An 18,265-nucleotide genomic window follows, 5' to 3' on the forward strand; every position below is an offset into this window, starting at 1 on the left:
CAGCTCCATTCCCTCTCCCTTGCTAACATCTATCCAACTCCTACCTGACTAACACCCGGTAAATCGTGTCAGTACAAATGTCGTCAGTTTTTGGATTGAGAATGGGAGAACACAGTGTGGTTCAATCCCTATCAGATAGACAGATGCTGCTCAGGTGCCAATGCAGTGCAATATACCCAGTGGTGTGGGTTAGACTGCGTGCAGAAGATCAGAAATGACATTTATCACACACACACACACACACACACACACACACACACACACACACACACACGTATTAGAAATGGCTGACATGGTCAAGTCATTGCCCAGTGGGTTAATATTTTAGTTTAAGATGAAAAGTGGTGTTACACAACAAACCCAATGTACTCAGATCAAATATATTTATTCCAAGAAACACCTATAGCATAGCACAGCAACTTTCCAAATCATTAGTAATGTGAGTCTAAATTGTAAATCAATTTGAAAGCAAAAGCCTTGAGAGCTTGTTAAATGATTGGTGCCTCCTCATGTATATATAGTCATTGTGTCATCTTGAGATATAGTCATACAGTCATAGACTCAGACAGCCCGGAAACAGACCCTTCGATCCAACTCATCCATGCCGACCAGGTATTCTAACCTAATTTTGTCCCATTTGCCAGCACCCGGCCCATATCCCTCCAAACCCTTCCTATTCATATACCCATCCAAATGCCTCTTAAATGTTGTAATTGTACCAGCCTCCACCACTTCCTCTGGCAGCTCACTCCATACACGTACCACTCTCTGTGTGAAAAAGTTGCTCCTTTGGTTCCTTTTGGGCGGCACGGTGGCACAGTGGTTAGCACTGCTGCCTCACAGCGCCAGAGACCCGGGTTCAATTCCCGCCTCAGGCGACTGACTGTGTATCTAATCTAATCTAAATCTTTTCCCTTTCACGTTAAACCTATGCCCCCCTCGTTTTGGACATTTCTACCCTGGGAAAAAAAACCCTGTCTATTCACCTATCCACGATCCTCATGATTTTATAAACCTCTATATAAGGTCATTCCTCAGCCTCCGATGCCCCAGCCTCTCTCTATAGCTCAAACCCTCCAACTCTGGCAAGAGCCTTGTAAGTATTTTCTGCACTCTCTCAAATTCAACATCTTTCTTGCAGCAGGGTGACCTGAACTGTACCCAATATTCCAAAAGTGGAATTTGCTTTGCCCTTTCAAGATCTCCATCATCTCCAAACTTCATTCTGATTTGCTGAAGCAATGGCAGGTTCAACCATTTTATGCCATGATTGTAGTAAAGGCATGCTCTAACATAACTCATTAAATTAACATCTGCGAATGCTGGAGGAACTCGGCAAGCCAGGCAACATCTGCAGAGAGAGAAACAGAGTTAATGTGTCAGGTCCAATTCCTCTTCAGGACTGTTTTGAAGGAGAGTCATACCAGACTAAAAATACTGACTGTTTCTCTCTCCACGGATGTTGCGAGACCTGTTGAGTTTCTCCGGCATTCTGTGTTTGTGCTTTATTTTTATTTGATTGTTAAATTAAAAGCTGTTAAATAACAGCTAGCCAGATCACTGATGCTCGGGATTTGGAGTCAGGAGGTTATGATTCTAGCTGCAGACCGGGATTTGATATGATCAGCTTGGCTCACCCAATGGCAGTGTCTGGAGAGATTGTTTCTCCAGTGAACTGTCCCACACTGTTCCCTCAGTGAATGGAAACGATTCCGGGAGCTAAGTCAAAGAAGAGCAGGGAATGTCTCCCTGATGTCATGGCCAAAACATTTCCTTCACTAGAAATCAGCTGATTTATCATAATCACATTGCTCTTTATGGGAGCTTGTGTGAAGGTTGTCTGCTGCATTTCCTGCTGCACAACGGAAACTAAACCTTCAGGAAACATAGAAAAGGTGACTACACCTTTCCATTTTTCTCTATTTTTGACTGTGGATCAAAATGGGAAAAGGACTGTTTCTGACCATGGGCTGTTCAACAGGACATTGCACTTTTAAAAACAAATCACTAGAACTCATTGTGAGTTTTGTTTACACTGTTGTTTTCCTCCACTGGGGGAGTTTGGAGGGGTTGCAGGGTGGGTGCAGGCAGTGGGGAAAGATGATTGAGACTCAATCGCACCATGAATACCTGTATAGCGTATACTTTAATTAAAGGTTGACTTCTGACTGGTTTCTCAATGACAACCAATTATGGCAGCCAGGAATCCTCAGCACAGCAACAATTCCTTGATTAGATCCTGGCCACAGGGCCAGCCTGTGGGTTAACAATTCTGAGGCAGAGTCTAAACAGACAACACGTCTTTCTCTCCCTCTGTGTTGTGAAGTAATTGAGAACTGAAAGTTAGCTAACCATCCTCTCCCAACATTTGCTATTTGCTCTTGCCTCAAACTAGTAAGTAATGAACTGAACAATGCATGTCCCACTGCCTTATATCTTCAACAAAGAAATGAAAAGACCAGCAGATAAGGAGATCGGAGATCAGTTATACCTCATTGAATCCTCTGGATTGGTGCTATTGAACTGTGCTCCTCTAACTGTTTTTTTGTCCACTCAGAACATCTATGTCTGTTTGTCTGAATGTGTGGGGGTTTAAGACAGAGTTCAGGTTAAGATAATAGAGTCAGTAGGTAGTAGAGTTAACCCTGGCTCTAACCAAGTTTATTCTTTATTTTCTTACTGGAGCAGACCTGTTTATAATACTTACCAGTTTCCTTTTATGTACAGAAGCAATTTTATCTTGAGTTCATCAGACAAGAACATTGGGGACCTTGAGTAATTGGATTCAATCTCTCACCTTTGTGACGCCAGGAGCAGTGGGGCAGGGTCTTAGTGCACTTTCTCAATTGGGCAATTTCAGGCACAACATAAATGCAGGACGTTTCAAATATATAACAGTAAAAATGGTCAGAAAAGGATTTCAAAAACACTCCTCCATTCATTCCTCAACCAAAACTAAAACTCAGGAATCTGGTGCTTTACTGCTTTCAGAGGTCATGCTGTGTCTGCCCAGCCAGTGAATTTACCTCAAACATACACAGCTAACCAAACCTCCCACTTTAATAATGGACAGGCTGGTTCAAAGGTTAACCGGAAAGAATTCCCCAACTAGTTGGAGACTGAGCAGGCACCAATCCAGTGCATCCACATGCAGCACACTGCTATTTACCGGGACCCATGCTGATAGATCACTGGGCCATTGAGCTGTTTCCTTGTCACCCAGAGAGACATGGGCTTGCTGAAAGCAGAGGTTAAAACAAGAGGCAAGAAATGAAATGGAGTAACTAATAACAGGAACACATTTGAATTGATTGAGGGGTGTGTGTGTGTGTGTATCTGTGTGTGTGTGTGTGTCTGTGTGTGTGAGAGAGAGAATGTGTGTTTGTGTGTGTGCACAGCCAATGTGTTGTATGTGTCTGAATGAGTTTGTAAGCGTGAAAGTTTGTGAGTTTGTGTGTATGTGAGTGAGTTCACATATGTGTGTGCTTGCGTATAAATTTCATATCTAGAAATCTGCGATTAAAAGTTGAACTTTTAATTTGAAATTCCATCTTTACACTCACATTTTGTGATCCAGAGGGATTCAGGGTTTTATGATATGAAGGAGTTAGTTAACTGCCTCATACTGCACTCAAAATGGTTACGCTGCTTTCTCTCTCTCCACAGATGCTGCCAGACCTGCTAAGTTTCTCCAGCAATTTCTGTTTTTGTTTCAGTTTTCTAGAATCTGCAGCGTTCCGTTGTTAATAATTCTAAGCCGTTTCTTTCTTTCCTGATGACGTGGTGATTCTGAGGGGTTTTGCACAAAATGTTCAGAACGTTTGCACACAAGATCATGCAAAAAGCAATCGGGTAAATGACCCGCTGGCCACTTTGGTCAAGAGGAAATCCTGAGCAGGATAGAACAACTGCCCCACCCACCCTCGCTCTTCTTCCCCTCATCCTGCTCGATTTGGCAGAAGAGATGGAACCTCTGTCTAATGTCTTATCTGAGATACAGCTCATCATGGGCACACACTCTTAATCTTAATTAGTTCTTCACCTTGTCACAAAGCTGGTCTTTTTTCTAAAAGTTACTCGGTCCTTGATTGTTTTCAGAGGGGTCGTAAAACAGCCCAGGCTCTGAAACGGCTGAGTTGGTGCAGAGCTGAATGGTTTATTGGGGCCCTTTTTGTCTACCCCGAAACAGATGACACTGCAGGCCAAAGGCTTTCATGTTTTAGAAAGGAGAGTGGTCATTCTTGGCAGCTGAGAGTTTTTTGGTTCGGTTAGAGGAGGGGATGTGTGAAACAGGCTGCTGACTTCTCTCTCTCTTTGCAAACTGTAAGCCTCTGTTTGATTTGACCTTTTGTGCTAAGGGATGTGTGTATTGGGATTGTTGCACATATTTTCGGAACAGATCATTAAGTAGGGGTTTGGATAGGATAAGTTATGCAGTATTCTGGTTTCTGTTCTTTGTGCTTCATTCTGTAATTTGGTAAATAAATCTCATTTGTTTAAAACTTGGCAGTCGACCCAGCTAATTTACACCGGAAATATCCACTATACACCTAGCTAAATAAGTAGCAAAGTTATGGTCTGGGCTACCTACTTAAAAATGTTTGGAGGGGTCTGGCCTAGTCCATAACAACCTTATACACTAATCAACATCTCTTATGCATCATTCCTGTGACATAAGCTTGTAAATTTTCTCACTGGTAGATTTGTTCTCAGACGTTTCATCGCCATGCTCGGTAACATCCTCAGTGAGCCTCCTGTGAAGCGCTGGTTTTCTGTCTGTCTTGCTATTTATCTGTTTTGGTCTGTTGAGGTAGGTGGTATCACTTCTGGTTCTTTTTCTGAGAGATTAGTAAATGGGGTCCAAATCAGTGTGTTTGTTAATGGATTCCTGGTTTAAATGCCAGGCCTCTAGGAATTCTCGTGTGTGTCTTTGTTTAGCCTGTCCCAGGATGGATGTGTTGTCCCAGTCAAACTGGTGTCTCTCCTCGTCTGTGTGTATGGATACTAGTGATAGTGGGTCATGTCTTTTTGGTGGCTAGTTCATGCTCATGTATCCTGGTGGCTAGTTTCCTGCCTGTCTGTCCAATGTAATGTTTGTTCCAGTCCTTGCAGGGTATTTTGTGTATGACATTCACTCTGCTGGTTGTGGGTACAGGATCCTTTAAATTCATCAGGAGCTGTTTCAGTGTGGTGGTAGGTGTGTGGGCTACCATGATGCCTAGGGGCCAGAGAAGTCTGGTCAGCATCTCCGAGATGTCTTTAATGTCTGGCAGGATGGCTGTTTTAAATAATGTCCTGATGCAGCTCCGTTTGTAGGTGTTGGGATGATTGCTCCTGTAGTTGAGCATCTAGTCAGTGTGTGTGACTTTCCTGTAGACGTGTGTCTGCAGCTCTCCATTGACTTATTGTTCTACCATGCCATCTAGGAAGGGGAGTGTGTTGATGTTCTCTTCCTCTTTGGTTAACTTTATACCCGGTGAGAATGTTGTTTATGTGTTTGTGGGTTTTTTTCTAATTTGTTGCATTTTGTGATGACAAAGGTGTCACCCACATAGCGGACCCAAAGCGTGGGCTGGATCGTGGGAAGGGCTGTTCGTTCTCACCTTTGCATCACTGCTTCTGCTTAAAGTCCTGATACAGGTGATCCCACAGGCACCCCATTGGTTTGTTTGTAGATCTTGTTGTCGAAGGTTGTGAGGCACGGGGCTACTAGTTTGAGGATGCTGTCCTTGCTGATGGAGTTGGTACTGTCAGGTGTTTGTGTCCTTGGTCCATCCAGCAGTGGGGCCAGTGTTTCGCAGCACTGCAGATACTGATACCTACCAACAGGTGACGATGGACCTGAGTCCACAGCTCGAAAACTGTATTACAGAAACCAACTGAGGAAACTTCACAAGACAGGTGAAATTAACGAGATAGACCGCCAAGCAATGAAACCTGAAGGATCCAACACACTCTGTTTCTATGGATTGCCAAAGGTACATAAACAAGCACACCCCCCCGACCCATAGTCTCACTTCCTAGTGCACTGACATACAGACTAGCAAAGGAACTGCAATGCAAACTGAAACATCTAGTGGAAGACTCAATCCATTCCATCCACTCCATCCAGGAATTCCTTAACATCATCAAAGACACCAAGGTAGAGGAGGACGAGATCATGGTTTCCTTCAATGTGATGGCCCTATTCACATTAATAAACATCAGTCTAGCCAAAGAAACGCTGGCCCCACTGCTAGATGAACCATGGACACAAACACCTGACAGCACCAACTCCATCAGCAAGGACAGCATCCTCAAACTAGTAGCCCCGTGCCTCACAACCCACTTCACCTTCGACAACAAGATCTACAAACAAACCAATGGGGTCCTTGTATCAGGACTTTAAGCAGAAGCAGTGATGCAGAGGTGAGAACGAACAGCCCTTCCCACGATCCAGCCCACGCTTTGGGTCCGCTATGTGGGTGACACCTTTGTCATCACAAAACGCAACAAATTAGAAAAAAACCCACAAACACAAACATCCTCACCAGTATAAAGTTAACCAAAGAGGAAGAGAACAACAACAGATTCCCCTTCCTAGATGTCATGGTAGAACAAAAAGCCAATGGAGCGCTGCAGACCAGCGTCTACAGGAAGCCACACACACTGACCAGATACTTAATTACAGGAGCAATCATCCCAACACCCACAAACGGAGCTGCATCAGGACGTTATTTAAATGAGCCACAACTCACTACAGCACCCAGGAACTATGACAAGCCGAGGAAAAACACCTACACAACCTATTCAGGAACAACGGTACCCGATAAACACAGGCCACAGATTCCTGCACAACAGATCTAAACAACACGCCCAAAGTCTCGAGCCACCCTGCCATACATCAAAGACATCTTGGAGATAATGACCAGACTACTCTGACCTCTAGGCATCGTGGTGGTCTACAAACTTACCACCACACTGAAACAGCTCCTGATGAAATTTTAAGGACCCCATACCAACAACCAGAACGAACGTCATATACAAAATACCCTGCAAGGACTGGAACAAACGTTACATTGGACAAACAGGTAGGAAACTAGCCACTAAAAGACATGACCAATGATCACTGTTATCCATACACACAGACAAAGAGGGACGTCAGTTCGACTGGGACAATACGTCCATCCTGGTACAGGCTAAACAAAGACACACAATGGAATTCCTGGAGTCCTGACATTCAAACTGGAACTCCATTAACAAACGTATCGATTTAAACCCAATTTACCAAACTCTCAGAAAGAGAACTGGAAGCGATATCACCCACCACAGCAAACTGAGACAGATAAATAGCAAGTGGGACAGAACACCAAAGCTTCACCAGAGGCTCACTGATGATGTTACCCAACATGGTGACATGTCTGAGAACAATTCTTCCAGCTCAGTGAGCAAATTTACAACCTGATCTGCAATCTGTGTGACAAATCTTCTCCAAAATTGTTCCTGTGGGATTTCGAAGACACTCACACCCCAAGGGCCAACTTTAACCCTAAACAATTTGTGCTTTTGAACCAGGTACATCAGGGCCTGACAACCAGAACTAATCATTTCCTCCCAATTAATATCGACAACTGCACACGACGCAACAACAATTGGTCTACACTCAGATGGTGTGGCTCTCACTGGGAGCTTTGTGTACAGTGTCCCACCTGGAGGTTTCAGGAAAGATTCTAGTCTGACACTGCCAGGGCATTGATACAGGAGTGCAGCACAGTCTCTCCGTCTTGCACAATGGGTCAAACATTAAAATGAGCTGAACCAGTGAACATTATGGGACAATGGAGTCCTTCACTACATGTGGAGGATTGTTAGATGGTCTGGAGAGTGAGATTGGGGCATTTTACTGCCTTTACAATTCCCAATTCTGCTCAGATCTATGATTAGACTCCTCTAATCCTCTCTTCATTTATTCCACGTCTCACTGCCTGATTGGCTAATTCTTGACTCCGGTAAATATCACCGCCCCATTCACGTTTCTGTTTTAATTAATTAACTAATTAATGAGACTATTCCCCCTTCCTGGCTGTAAAACAAACTGGGTGGTATTTAAGGCACATGCCAGCCACTGGCTGGACAGAAGCAGGGCTCCCACATTGCCCTCCCTGGGGAAAGGCGAACCCATTAATCTCCAACACACCATGAAAGGTCAGGATGGATGAGGAACCTGGGGATACAGGGGAAGGTCACAAAGTAATGGCTGCACTGGGATTGGAGAGGGGGTCCTCAGCAGGGACTAGATAGTGCCCACTTCCTGACGCCAAGCTCCTCAATTGGATACTGAGTGCCATTCAACAACAGACCCTTACTATTTCCCCACCCCATGAAACCCAAAAGTAACACTGACAGGAGTTTTCTTTCAGTGAGGCAACCTACTGCCCTGTGCTGAGGCTTTAATTACCCACTTCATGGTGCTGCTGTCAGCAGTGGGTGGGCGGGAAGGGGGTGACTGACATTTGCAGGTCTTCCTACCAATTGGGGGTAGAAACAGAAAGACACTGGGCTACCCACCTGACACACTCCTGCTCGATTTGATCCCCTCCAATCTCCAGACTGCAGCAGGAGGGGCATTCTGCTCAGACTCATGGAGACATCTTCCATTTCTGGGCGAAGTGTTGACCTTATTTCATACTGGCCTTCCCTCAGTTAGAGCACAGCAGATAGTAACGGGTGAGCTATCAAGTTGGTTTGGGTCATGGGGTGGGGTTTACATGTTTCCAAACCTTGTTCAGAAATTGTGAATCCTAATTTATTTTGCCCACGTTTATGTAGCTGTAAGATCTTTCAAATCACTTACGCGGATGTAGAATGTGATGGTTTCAGGGATCCAGGATCTGTTGAGTCCTGGTGTGATTTGGGAGATGATGGAATTGAGGAGTCAGTGATTTCTTCGATGTCCGAATGAGAGAGATTGGGTTTTGATGATTTCTTTTTACCAAAAGCTTGCTTGAAGGAGCTTCTCAGCTGGAAAGTAAAAGTCAAACATTGAAGGATTGTCAAAACACCCATCGGATTTACAAATATTTCTCAGGGAAGGAAATCTGCCACCGTTACGTGGTGAGGCCTACATGTGAATCCAGACCCCCAGCAACAGGGCTGACTCTTAACTGCCCTCTGACAGCCACGTTGGACAAAGGCAAAAACCTTTGACCTCGCCAGTGACATCCTCATCCCATGTAGGAATAAAATGAAACAAATCACATGGTGGTAATTCTGAAACTGACATCAGTGTCGTGGAGACTGGTTGTCATGGTGATTGATTTATACTGGATGTTCCAATTGGTGGAAATGGAGCTGGGAATTAGACAGAATAGCCAACCTTTCAACCCAACCGAGTCCAAGTCAGCAGTCTGGGAGACAAGCAGAGGTTCAGGAGAGTAAACCCTGGAAGCAGAAAAGGCCATTCTTTCACAAGATTAAGCATCATTACATCAGGAAGGCAAGAATCCCCATGGTGCTCTTACACACTGTTTAAAAACAAGTATATGCAGAGGTAAAGTACACTGCACATAAATGTTGTTACTTAATCTTTGAAAATTGCCACCCAGTTTGATAGGGTTGTTAAGAAGGTATACAGTGTGTTAATTTTTATTAGTAGAGGGTTGAGTTTCGGGACCACAAGGTCATGCTGCAGCTGGTCGCACTTGGAGTACTGAGTACAGTTCTAGTCACCGCATTACAGAAAGGATGTGGAAGCTTTAGAAAGGGTTCAGAGGAGATTTACTAGGATGTTGCCTGATATGGAGGGAAGGTCTTATGAGGAAAGCCTGAGGGACTTGAGACTTTTGTTAGAGAGAAGAATGTTGAGAGGTGACTGAATTGAGACATACAAGATAATCAGAGGGTTACATGGCTTGGACAGTGACAGCCTTTCTCCTTGGATGGTGATGGCTAGCACAAGGGGACATAGCTTTAAATTGAGGGGTGATTGATATAGGACAGATGTCAGAGGTAGTTTCTTTACTCAGAGAGGTGTAGGGGTGTGGAATGCACTGCCTGCAACAGTAGTAGACTCACCAACTTTAAGGGCATTTAAATGGTCATTGGATAGACATATGGACGATAATGGAACAGTGTTGGTTAGATGGCCTTCAGATTGGTTCCACAGGTCGATGCAATATTGAGGGCTGAAGGGCCTGTACTGCGTTGTAACGTTCTATGTTATATGTTACAGTTCACCTCATAAAGGCTAGGAGCAGGAATAGGCCATTCAGCCCCTCCGGCCTGCTCCATCTTTTGAGATGAACATGGGTGATCCCATCACGGCCTCAAATCCGCTTTCCTGCCCACTCCCTTTAAACAATTACTAATTTAAAATCAGTCTATCACCTCCTTAAGCTTATTCTTTACAGTTGCAATGGAAATAGGAGGGCTTTCTAAAAAATTCATTCATTGGAATGTGCAACACTGGCTGTGTCAGTATTTATTACCCATCCCTAGTTGCCCCCTTGAGAAGGTGGGGGTGAGCTGCCTTCTTGAGCCGCTGCAGTCCATGTGCTGTAGGTTGACCCACAATGCCCTTAGGGAGGGAATTCCAGAATTTTGACCCAGAGACAGTGAAGGAAAAGCGATATATTTCCAAGTCAGGATAGTGAGTGGCTTGGAGGGGAACTTGCAGGGAATAGTGTTCCCATATATCGGCGCCCTTGTCCTTCTAGATAGAAGTGGTCATGGGTTTGGAAGGTGCTGTCTGAGGATCTTTGGTGAATTTATGCAGAGCATCTTGTAGCTACAGAGCAGCTACTGAGCATTGATGGTGGAGGGAGTGGATACTGAAGGTGGTGGATGTGCCAATCAAGTGGCTGCTTTGTCCCTGGATGGTGTCAAGCTTCTTGAATGTTGTTGAGCTGCCCCCATCCAGGCAAGTGGGGAGGATTAAGAGTCGGAAGCTGTTTTTTAAAAGTTCTTAAAACTTTGAGGGAAATAAAAATAACTGACCCCTGTAACAGAATGATAAAATTTCTAGGATTTAATATCCAAGAGTCATCAGGAAACAAAGCTAACAGCTTATCTGTAGCCATCTTTCTACCTGGAACAAAAATCTTTCTTTGAGCAATTTCTCTAAGAATTTACTGACAAAGTAACTCTCCAATTGAAGCAGCTGGCAGCTTCCAGTGTAGTGGAGGCCATTCAGCTCACCACAGCCATTTCAGTGCTAGCCCTTCAAACAGAGCTCCTACTGCCTGTGATTTGACAGATTTGGAATGCGGACAAAGTTTGGGAAACTGTTCAAAGTGATGCACGCTGATCATTTTCACAGCAAGTGCCGATTAAAAAAAAACCCAACTTACCCAGCTCTGTTTCTTCTTTTTTTTCTTTGAGTCGCTATCATTCACAGTCCCAATGCTGGAATGGCTGGTCGCACTGTTGATGCTGGAAACACTGTCTGAGGAATGTTGTCTTCTAATCCGTGTATCTACTGGGAAATCAGAGTCACACCCTGAGCACCGTGGGACACTCTGTTACTGATAAACTCGAGGAATGGGTGAAAAGAGAGAAGTCATTGGTGGAGGACATTGTAACTGTTTGAAAAAATAAAACCAGGAAGTATTTATTATTTGAAACTGATCTCTGGTTTGAAAGGACCAAAAGGAACATGAGACCGAGGGAGGTCGGCGGCTTTTGTAAACCAATAAACGGAATGTGGGAAAAGGTGAGGACTGCAGATGCTGGAGATCAGAGTCAAAAGTGTGTTCCTGGAAAAACACAGCAGGTCAGGCAGCATCCGAGGAGCAGGAAAGTCAACATTTTGAGAATAAGCTCCTCATCAGGAATGAGGCTTGGGTGATGAAGGGCTTATGCCCGAAATGTCGATTCTGAGGAGATGCTGCCTGACTGGCTGTGCTTTTCCAGCGCCAGACTCTCCACAATAAACGGAATGTGCTGAGCTTTCATTTCCACACCAGCTTATAGGAGGAAACAGGCACAGCCAGACAATTGTTCACTTCGCTCAAACTACACAGGAAGACTCAGGGACAAGTTGAGTCCAGTTCAGAGCAATGTCAACAGTGTGGTTTCAATTCCAACTGATTGGCCTTCGGATCTATCTCCTCACTCTTCCCCCAAGGGTACAGTTTTTATTTTGGTTCATTCATTAGGATAGCATTTATGGTCAATTCCTAATTTCCAGTTAAGGATTAATAATCCCTGTTTAGGAATCAACCATATTTCTGTCAGCCAGACCGGGCAAGGACAGCAGATTTCCTTCTCCAAAGGGAGTTAGTGAACTTGACAAGTTTCTACAAGAAACAACAATGGTTGTCATTAGCTCACTTTTCATTTAATTCAAATTGATGAGATTTTTACCCACATCCCCAGGACATTAACCTAGACTGATTAATCCAGTCAGATTCTGGATTAGTGGTGCTGGAAAAGCACAGCAGTTCAGGCAGCATCCGAGGAACAGGAAAATACCACTACACCATTGCAATGCATTAGTAAACCATCACTGACAAAATAAAACCAGCTCTGGCCAGGAAACCCACGACAAACCATTATTAACCTTCAATATGGACCAGACCGAGACAGCGGGTCTCATGGGGAATCTGAAAACTGTCTCCCTACCTCAGGAAAGCTGTGAATGTTGGGGCCAATGACAATGGTCAAGGCTGAGATGAACTGGTGTTTGCTCTGAGAGGGTGTGATGGGAGATGGAGCAAACACAAGTTGCACCATAAAGAAATGGCAGAATGGCTAGCAGGGGGCTGAATGGCGCCTACATTGCACCCAGTTTTCACTCTGTACCTTTGTTTGGATGGTCTGGGCCATTTAAAGCTCCCTGGATGGCAGCTTGAGCAGCAGAATTTTGTGTCTTCAGCATTTCGATGGTCTCTCTCAGCTCAGTGAGTTCCGACTCCTGCGGGAGAGAAATAGGAAGCTGTTTCATTGAAATGGAGACAGTAGTTCCACCAGTCCCACATCACCCTACCCCCCACCCAGCCAAATCGACCTCCTCACAACCAACTACTCTTGATCTGTACTCGCTCCACAGAGAGCTCATCACCTCAGTGAATCTGTCCAGTTTAGCTGACACCAGTATTTATCACACCAACTGTAAGAGCACTTTCAGTCAGGAGCAATCACGATTACACAAGACAGAGCATTTTAACATTTGCAAAATGAGAATTTACTATGAGGTGATGGCCTAATGATATTGTTGATGGACTTCCTCCAAAAACCAAGTTAATATTCTGTGGGCCTGGGTTCAAACCTCACCTCAGTAGATATTAGAATTTGAATTCAATAAAAACGTCAGGAATTAAGAGTCTAATGATAATCATGAGTCCATTGTCAATTATCAGAAAAATCCATCTGGGTCACTAATGCCTTTTAGGGAGGCAAACTGCCTTCCTTACCTGTTCTGGCCTACCTGTGACTCCAGACCCATAGCAATATAGCTGACCCTTAACTGCCCTCTGGGTAATTAGGGATGCGCAATAAATGCTGGCCCAGCCAGTAACACCCTCGTCCCAGAATGAATACAGGAAAAGAATTATCAGGCTGAACATGAACACATCGAACCCAATTAAAGTCAATGAGTTCAATGCATCAGCTGTGAACAGTGAATATTGGTCCAATATTTACCCCTTGACCAATATCAAAAAGAAGCAAATTAACACAGTCATTGTCTCATTGCTGTTCGTGGGAGGTTGCCATGGATACATTGGCTGCAACATTCTCTATATCCCAGCAGGGATGACATTCCCAAAGTCCTTAATTGGCTGTAAAGCAATATGGGATGTCCTGAGGTTGTAAAAGGTGCTATATTAATGCAATCTACTTTGATTTTATTATATCAATGATTAAGAGAATGGGGTGGAGCATACGAATCTCTCCCAATTAAAGACTCACAGGAAGTCACAGTAAGCCCCATGAAACTCATGTTCAAACTGATGGTGTACAGTACAGTGGCAGTACAGCTGTTGGAACATCCTGGCTCTTCTCATTGGAGCAATGAGAGTTAATTCAATAAATTATTTTTCATACCTTCAATGGAGTGAGCAAGGAAATGTCATTCTCTCTGACTGGGGCTGGGGGTGTGGAGGAGTCAGTGATGAGGGGTAAACAGAGAGTAAGAAGATCTTTCTTCCTCCAACTGTGCAACCCATTACATCTCACTACTCTTCAGGAAAGTTCGGTAAACACCTGCTCTGGTCAAAGGGGGTAGAGTGAGTGAGATAATGGGATGTATTTTGGATTGTTCTCACAAAGAGCTCACTCAGACACAATGAACAAATAGCCTCAACACTGTAATTTATTTAATTTCCAAGTTTCATCTTTCAACAAAACTGTTGGTGTTTCTTCACGGTCAGTCAGTTAAAATTAAAAGCTCACACAGTGGAGTTAAAGACATTTCTATGATTAAAATAGATATAATCAGTTATTGTAGTCGATTAGTTGCAAACTAGTTGAATCAAACTGTCAGTAGATTTGTCTAAGATAGCCAAGAGATATCAGGCCCTATCCCGAAGGTGTGTTAGATTTTTCACACAGCTCACCTTTTGCTCAGCAGTCATAGTTAAGTTCTGTAGCCGGGAGGTCATGTTGCTTAAACTCTGTTCAAAAGCAGCCACGAGGTGAGCCTGTCAATACAGGATAAAGGTTAAAATCGTTACAATAAAATTATCCCGTTGCTATCTGTATCTTCTCAATGAACCAGGTAACGTCACAATAACCAGTGTCGACCATGTGAAAAGTTCATGATTAGAATAGTTATCTTTTAAAGAAGAAAGGAAGAAAGACTTACATTTATATATCTCCTTTCACAACCACCGGACATCTCATCTCAAAGCATTTTACAGTGAATGAGATAGTTTTGAAATGTAGTCACTGTTGTAATTTGAGAAATGTTACTGAAATAACTCCATGGAGGTTGAGATCCTGTCACTAAGTCACTCATTATTTACACATGAACAATCCTTGACTGTAGTTCTGCCTCATTCAGAGTCATCTCCCAGTGTGGCAGTATCTCTGACACACCCCTCTTTATCTGTCAGTCAGGGCTCCCTGATTGGATCAGGTTAACAACCCCAATCAGTAAAGTCATATTCTATGACAACCACCTGGCTGATCTCATTAATATCACTAGTTACAGTAAATCTGTGCTTAGCAAGTTCCCATAAACAGCAGTGTCAAATCATGTAATCGTTTTTTGTGATGTTGGGTAAGGGATTTATATTGGCCAGGATATCAGGGAGAACCCTGTCATGCCACAGAATCTTTTAGCTCTACCAAAGCTAACAAATAGGGGCCTCAATTTAATGTCTCCTCTGAACGACAGCACTTCCAACAGTGCAGCACTCCCTCAGCACTGCACGCAATGTCAGCCTTGAGTTCTGTGCTGAAACCCCAGAATGAGACTTGAACCTGGAATTGTATGACTGAGTGGCAAGAGGTACTTTCAAGATGGCGCCAACACCAGGCAGCTGCTTGGGAGCTCCCTACAGCAGATCTTACTCTAACATTTCTTATAACCATAATACACTTTGAAACCTAAATTCTAAGTCTGTAAAGATTCCTCTGGCTTTACTTTGTCCCTGTGTAACCTGAGTGCCTTCTCTGTCCAAACAGCCTGTGATCTGTGTGCCCTTCCTTACTATGGTCTGCCTATAATGCTCACAAACAAAGCTTTTCACTGTACTTAGGTACACATGAGAGTGGTGTACTCAATCAGTGTACTCAATCAGTGTACTCAATCAGTGTACTCAATCAGTGTGGTCCCCACTCAGCCATTGCAGTATTAAAGTTGATCAATAAATCTCATAGGTTTATTCACAAATGCACACAGTCGGTGATCAGTTACACGTAATAACTCCAGAAAACAGCAAAAATCATCACTGCAATAACGAGAAAGTGATTCACACTTTATAATTATTTCTGAGCGTTGTCACAAATCTGGAATTTTGCCCTGGGATTTTTGCTGGGTCAGAGATAGGGCTACCACACAATGGAGCAGATTGGGATCAGACAGTCTCTACACTCAGGCAGACACCTTCCAAAAATGACCAGTTCAGAAAAAACAGACCGGCCACGGTGGTAGACTCGCCAACATTAGAAGCATTTAAATGGTCTTTGGATAAACATAGTAGGATAGATGGGCTTCAGATTGGTTTCACAGGGCGGTGCAACATTGAGGGCCGAAGGGCCTGTACTGTGCTGTAATGTTCTATGTTCTATGTTGTATGTTGTATGCTCTATAATTGGAATCATTCGCATGGCTCCTGTTGGTCCAATGTAAAAGGTTATTGACACAATCCATTGTTACAATGTGATTGTATCACTGTGAAATAAAACACAGTACCAATACAGCGTGGATCAATACATATCTCAAATGATGCTAAGAGATATTTACATCTGGTAACAACATGGGCAACCATAAGATGCAGCAACTGATTTTATTCCCCAGCATCGCCCATGTTTTCCCATAACCTCAAAAACCCACTATTGTTACTCTTTCCTTAATCCCTCCATCCTCATTCCCTTTTATCGTGTACAAACCCAGGTTTTTTTTTCTCAATTAAAGATTGTATCCTGCGTTATCTCACTTTTCCAAAGACTTTTAAAAACAATTTTGATTAATATCCAATGTTTTTGCAGAACCTTTAGTAGAAATCTGAATAATATCTGAAGTTTCTGAGCGTTATATAGAGTGATGCTTTTTGCTGCTTTCTCTTAAGTTATTAGAGAAAGTCAATTCCCAATTATATATTGGAAAGGGTTCAGAGGAGATTTACTAGGATGTTGCCTGGTATGGAGGAAAAGCTGAGGGACTTGAGGCTGTTTTCGTTAGAGAGGAGTTTGAGAGGTGACTTAATAGAGACATATAAGATAATCAGAGGGTTAGATAGGTTGGACAGTGAGAGCTGTGAGTGTGGTGCTGTTAAAGTACAGCAGGTCAGGCAGCATCTGAGGAGCAGGAAAGTCAAAGTTTCGGGCAAAAGCCCTTCATCAGGAAGGGCTTTTGCCCGAAACATTGATTCCCCTGCTCCTCGGATGCTGCCTGACCTGCTGTGCTTTTCCAGCACCACTCTGATCTAAACATATAGATGAGAATGCAATAGTGTAAGTTAGATGGGCTTCAGATTGGTTTCACAGGTCAGTGCAACATCAAGGGCCGAAGGGCCTGTACTGCGCTGTAATGTTCTATGTTCCATATATGTTTGCAAATAAATTAAGATAAATTTACATTACAGTTTTAATGTAATAAATCATGCAAAGTTTATTTTGACAAAAATTAAAGTTCAATTAAAAATCTACTGCACAGTAATAATACATAGGACATAGGTAGGCCATTCAGCCCCTTCAGCCTGTTCCACTACTCAATGGGATCATAGTTGATCCATGGCCTAACTCCATATACCTGCCTTTGGCCCATAACCCTTAATACTTTTGCTTTCATCAAAACTACTCAGTAATATTCAAAACTTGAATCGCAACACCAATAAAATAATTATATTATCATTCACAGCCCCATGCCCAAGAGACTGAGATAGATTTGTCTCCATGGAAACACGCTTGCTGTTGCTGTTGGGGGCACAACTGCTAGAAAAGCTTTATGGAGATACATCAGGGTGTTGATTAATCTGGGAAAGTTTGAGCAGCAGTCTACACTCACTTTGCGACTTTTTCAGAACGAGGCAGTTTGCTCATTTTTCAGGTTGCCTGAAACCTTTGCTTTAGGCATGTTTCTCATTCAAGGTCTCCAGTATTTGCTGCCCCCACCAAACCCAATCCTGGCCGACAATCAGTTTCCCAAATGCGGAGGCAGCGCTCCGATTATCTTGGGCAGTCCATTAGCAGGGACAGCTTTGACTGCAATTCCATGACTCCATGGATGAAAGACAAATTGGAAATCTGGAATCCTTCCCAGTTCCAAACTCAGAGAACCTCAAGGCTATAAAAAGTCATGAGTTCCTTGCAGCAGAAAGCAGAATTACTCAGAGTGCATCAGTATTCAGGGCCTCAAGTGTATTTATACATTGGACAAATGACAGGCCTCATTACAACGTAATAACTTTCTCTGTCAATTTGACTTTTGCTAAATGGAACATCAATCGCACGGAGGGGACAAAACTGTCAAGTATCTTTTATAAAATGGCACCTGAGTTCAATTAGAAAAGCTCTGTACGAGAAACACGGTTTGTGTCAGGAGGTCTATCATCATTGTTGAATTGTTCCTGGTGAGAAGGATGTAATTATATCCCAGTGCTGACAGATCTCTCTCTGCTTC

General features: G+C 43.4%; 1 protein-coding gene across 6 annotated transcripts in view; it reads right to left on the minus strand.

The window, feature by feature from the left end:
- The window catches only part of nav3 (neuron navigator 3), a 219,091-nt gene that overhangs the window by 33,992 nt on the left and 166,834 nt on the right, over nt 1–18,265 (minus strand). For 3 of the 6 annotated variants that reach the window (XM_043708780.1, XM_043708782.1, XM_043708781.1), the window contains 4 exons: nt 14,535–14,618; nt 12,781–12,892; nt 11,328–11,452; nt 8,834–9,000 (listed from right to left, as the gene is read on the minus strand). In XM_043708780.1, the coding sequence (XP_043564715.1) occupies nt 8,834–9,000; nt 11,328–11,452; nt 12,781–12,892; nt 14,535–14,618 (488 nt within the window). Of the gene's footprint in view, nt 1–3,169; nt 3,239–8,833; nt 9,001–11,327; nt 11,456–12,780; nt 12,893–14,534; nt 14,619–18,265 lie in introns of all 6 variants that reach the window. The other 3 variants (XM_043708783.1, XM_043708779.1, XM_043708778.1) reach the window with 2 other exon arrangements.

This window comes from Chiloscyllium plagiosum, chromosome 19 (assembly GCF_004010195.1).
Source record: "Chiloscyllium plagiosum isolate BGI_BamShark_2017 chromosome 19, ASM401019v2, whole genome shotgun sequence".
NCBI lineage: Eukaryota > Metazoa > Chordata > Chondrichthyes > Orectolobiformes > Hemiscylliidae > Chiloscyllium > Chiloscyllium plagiosum.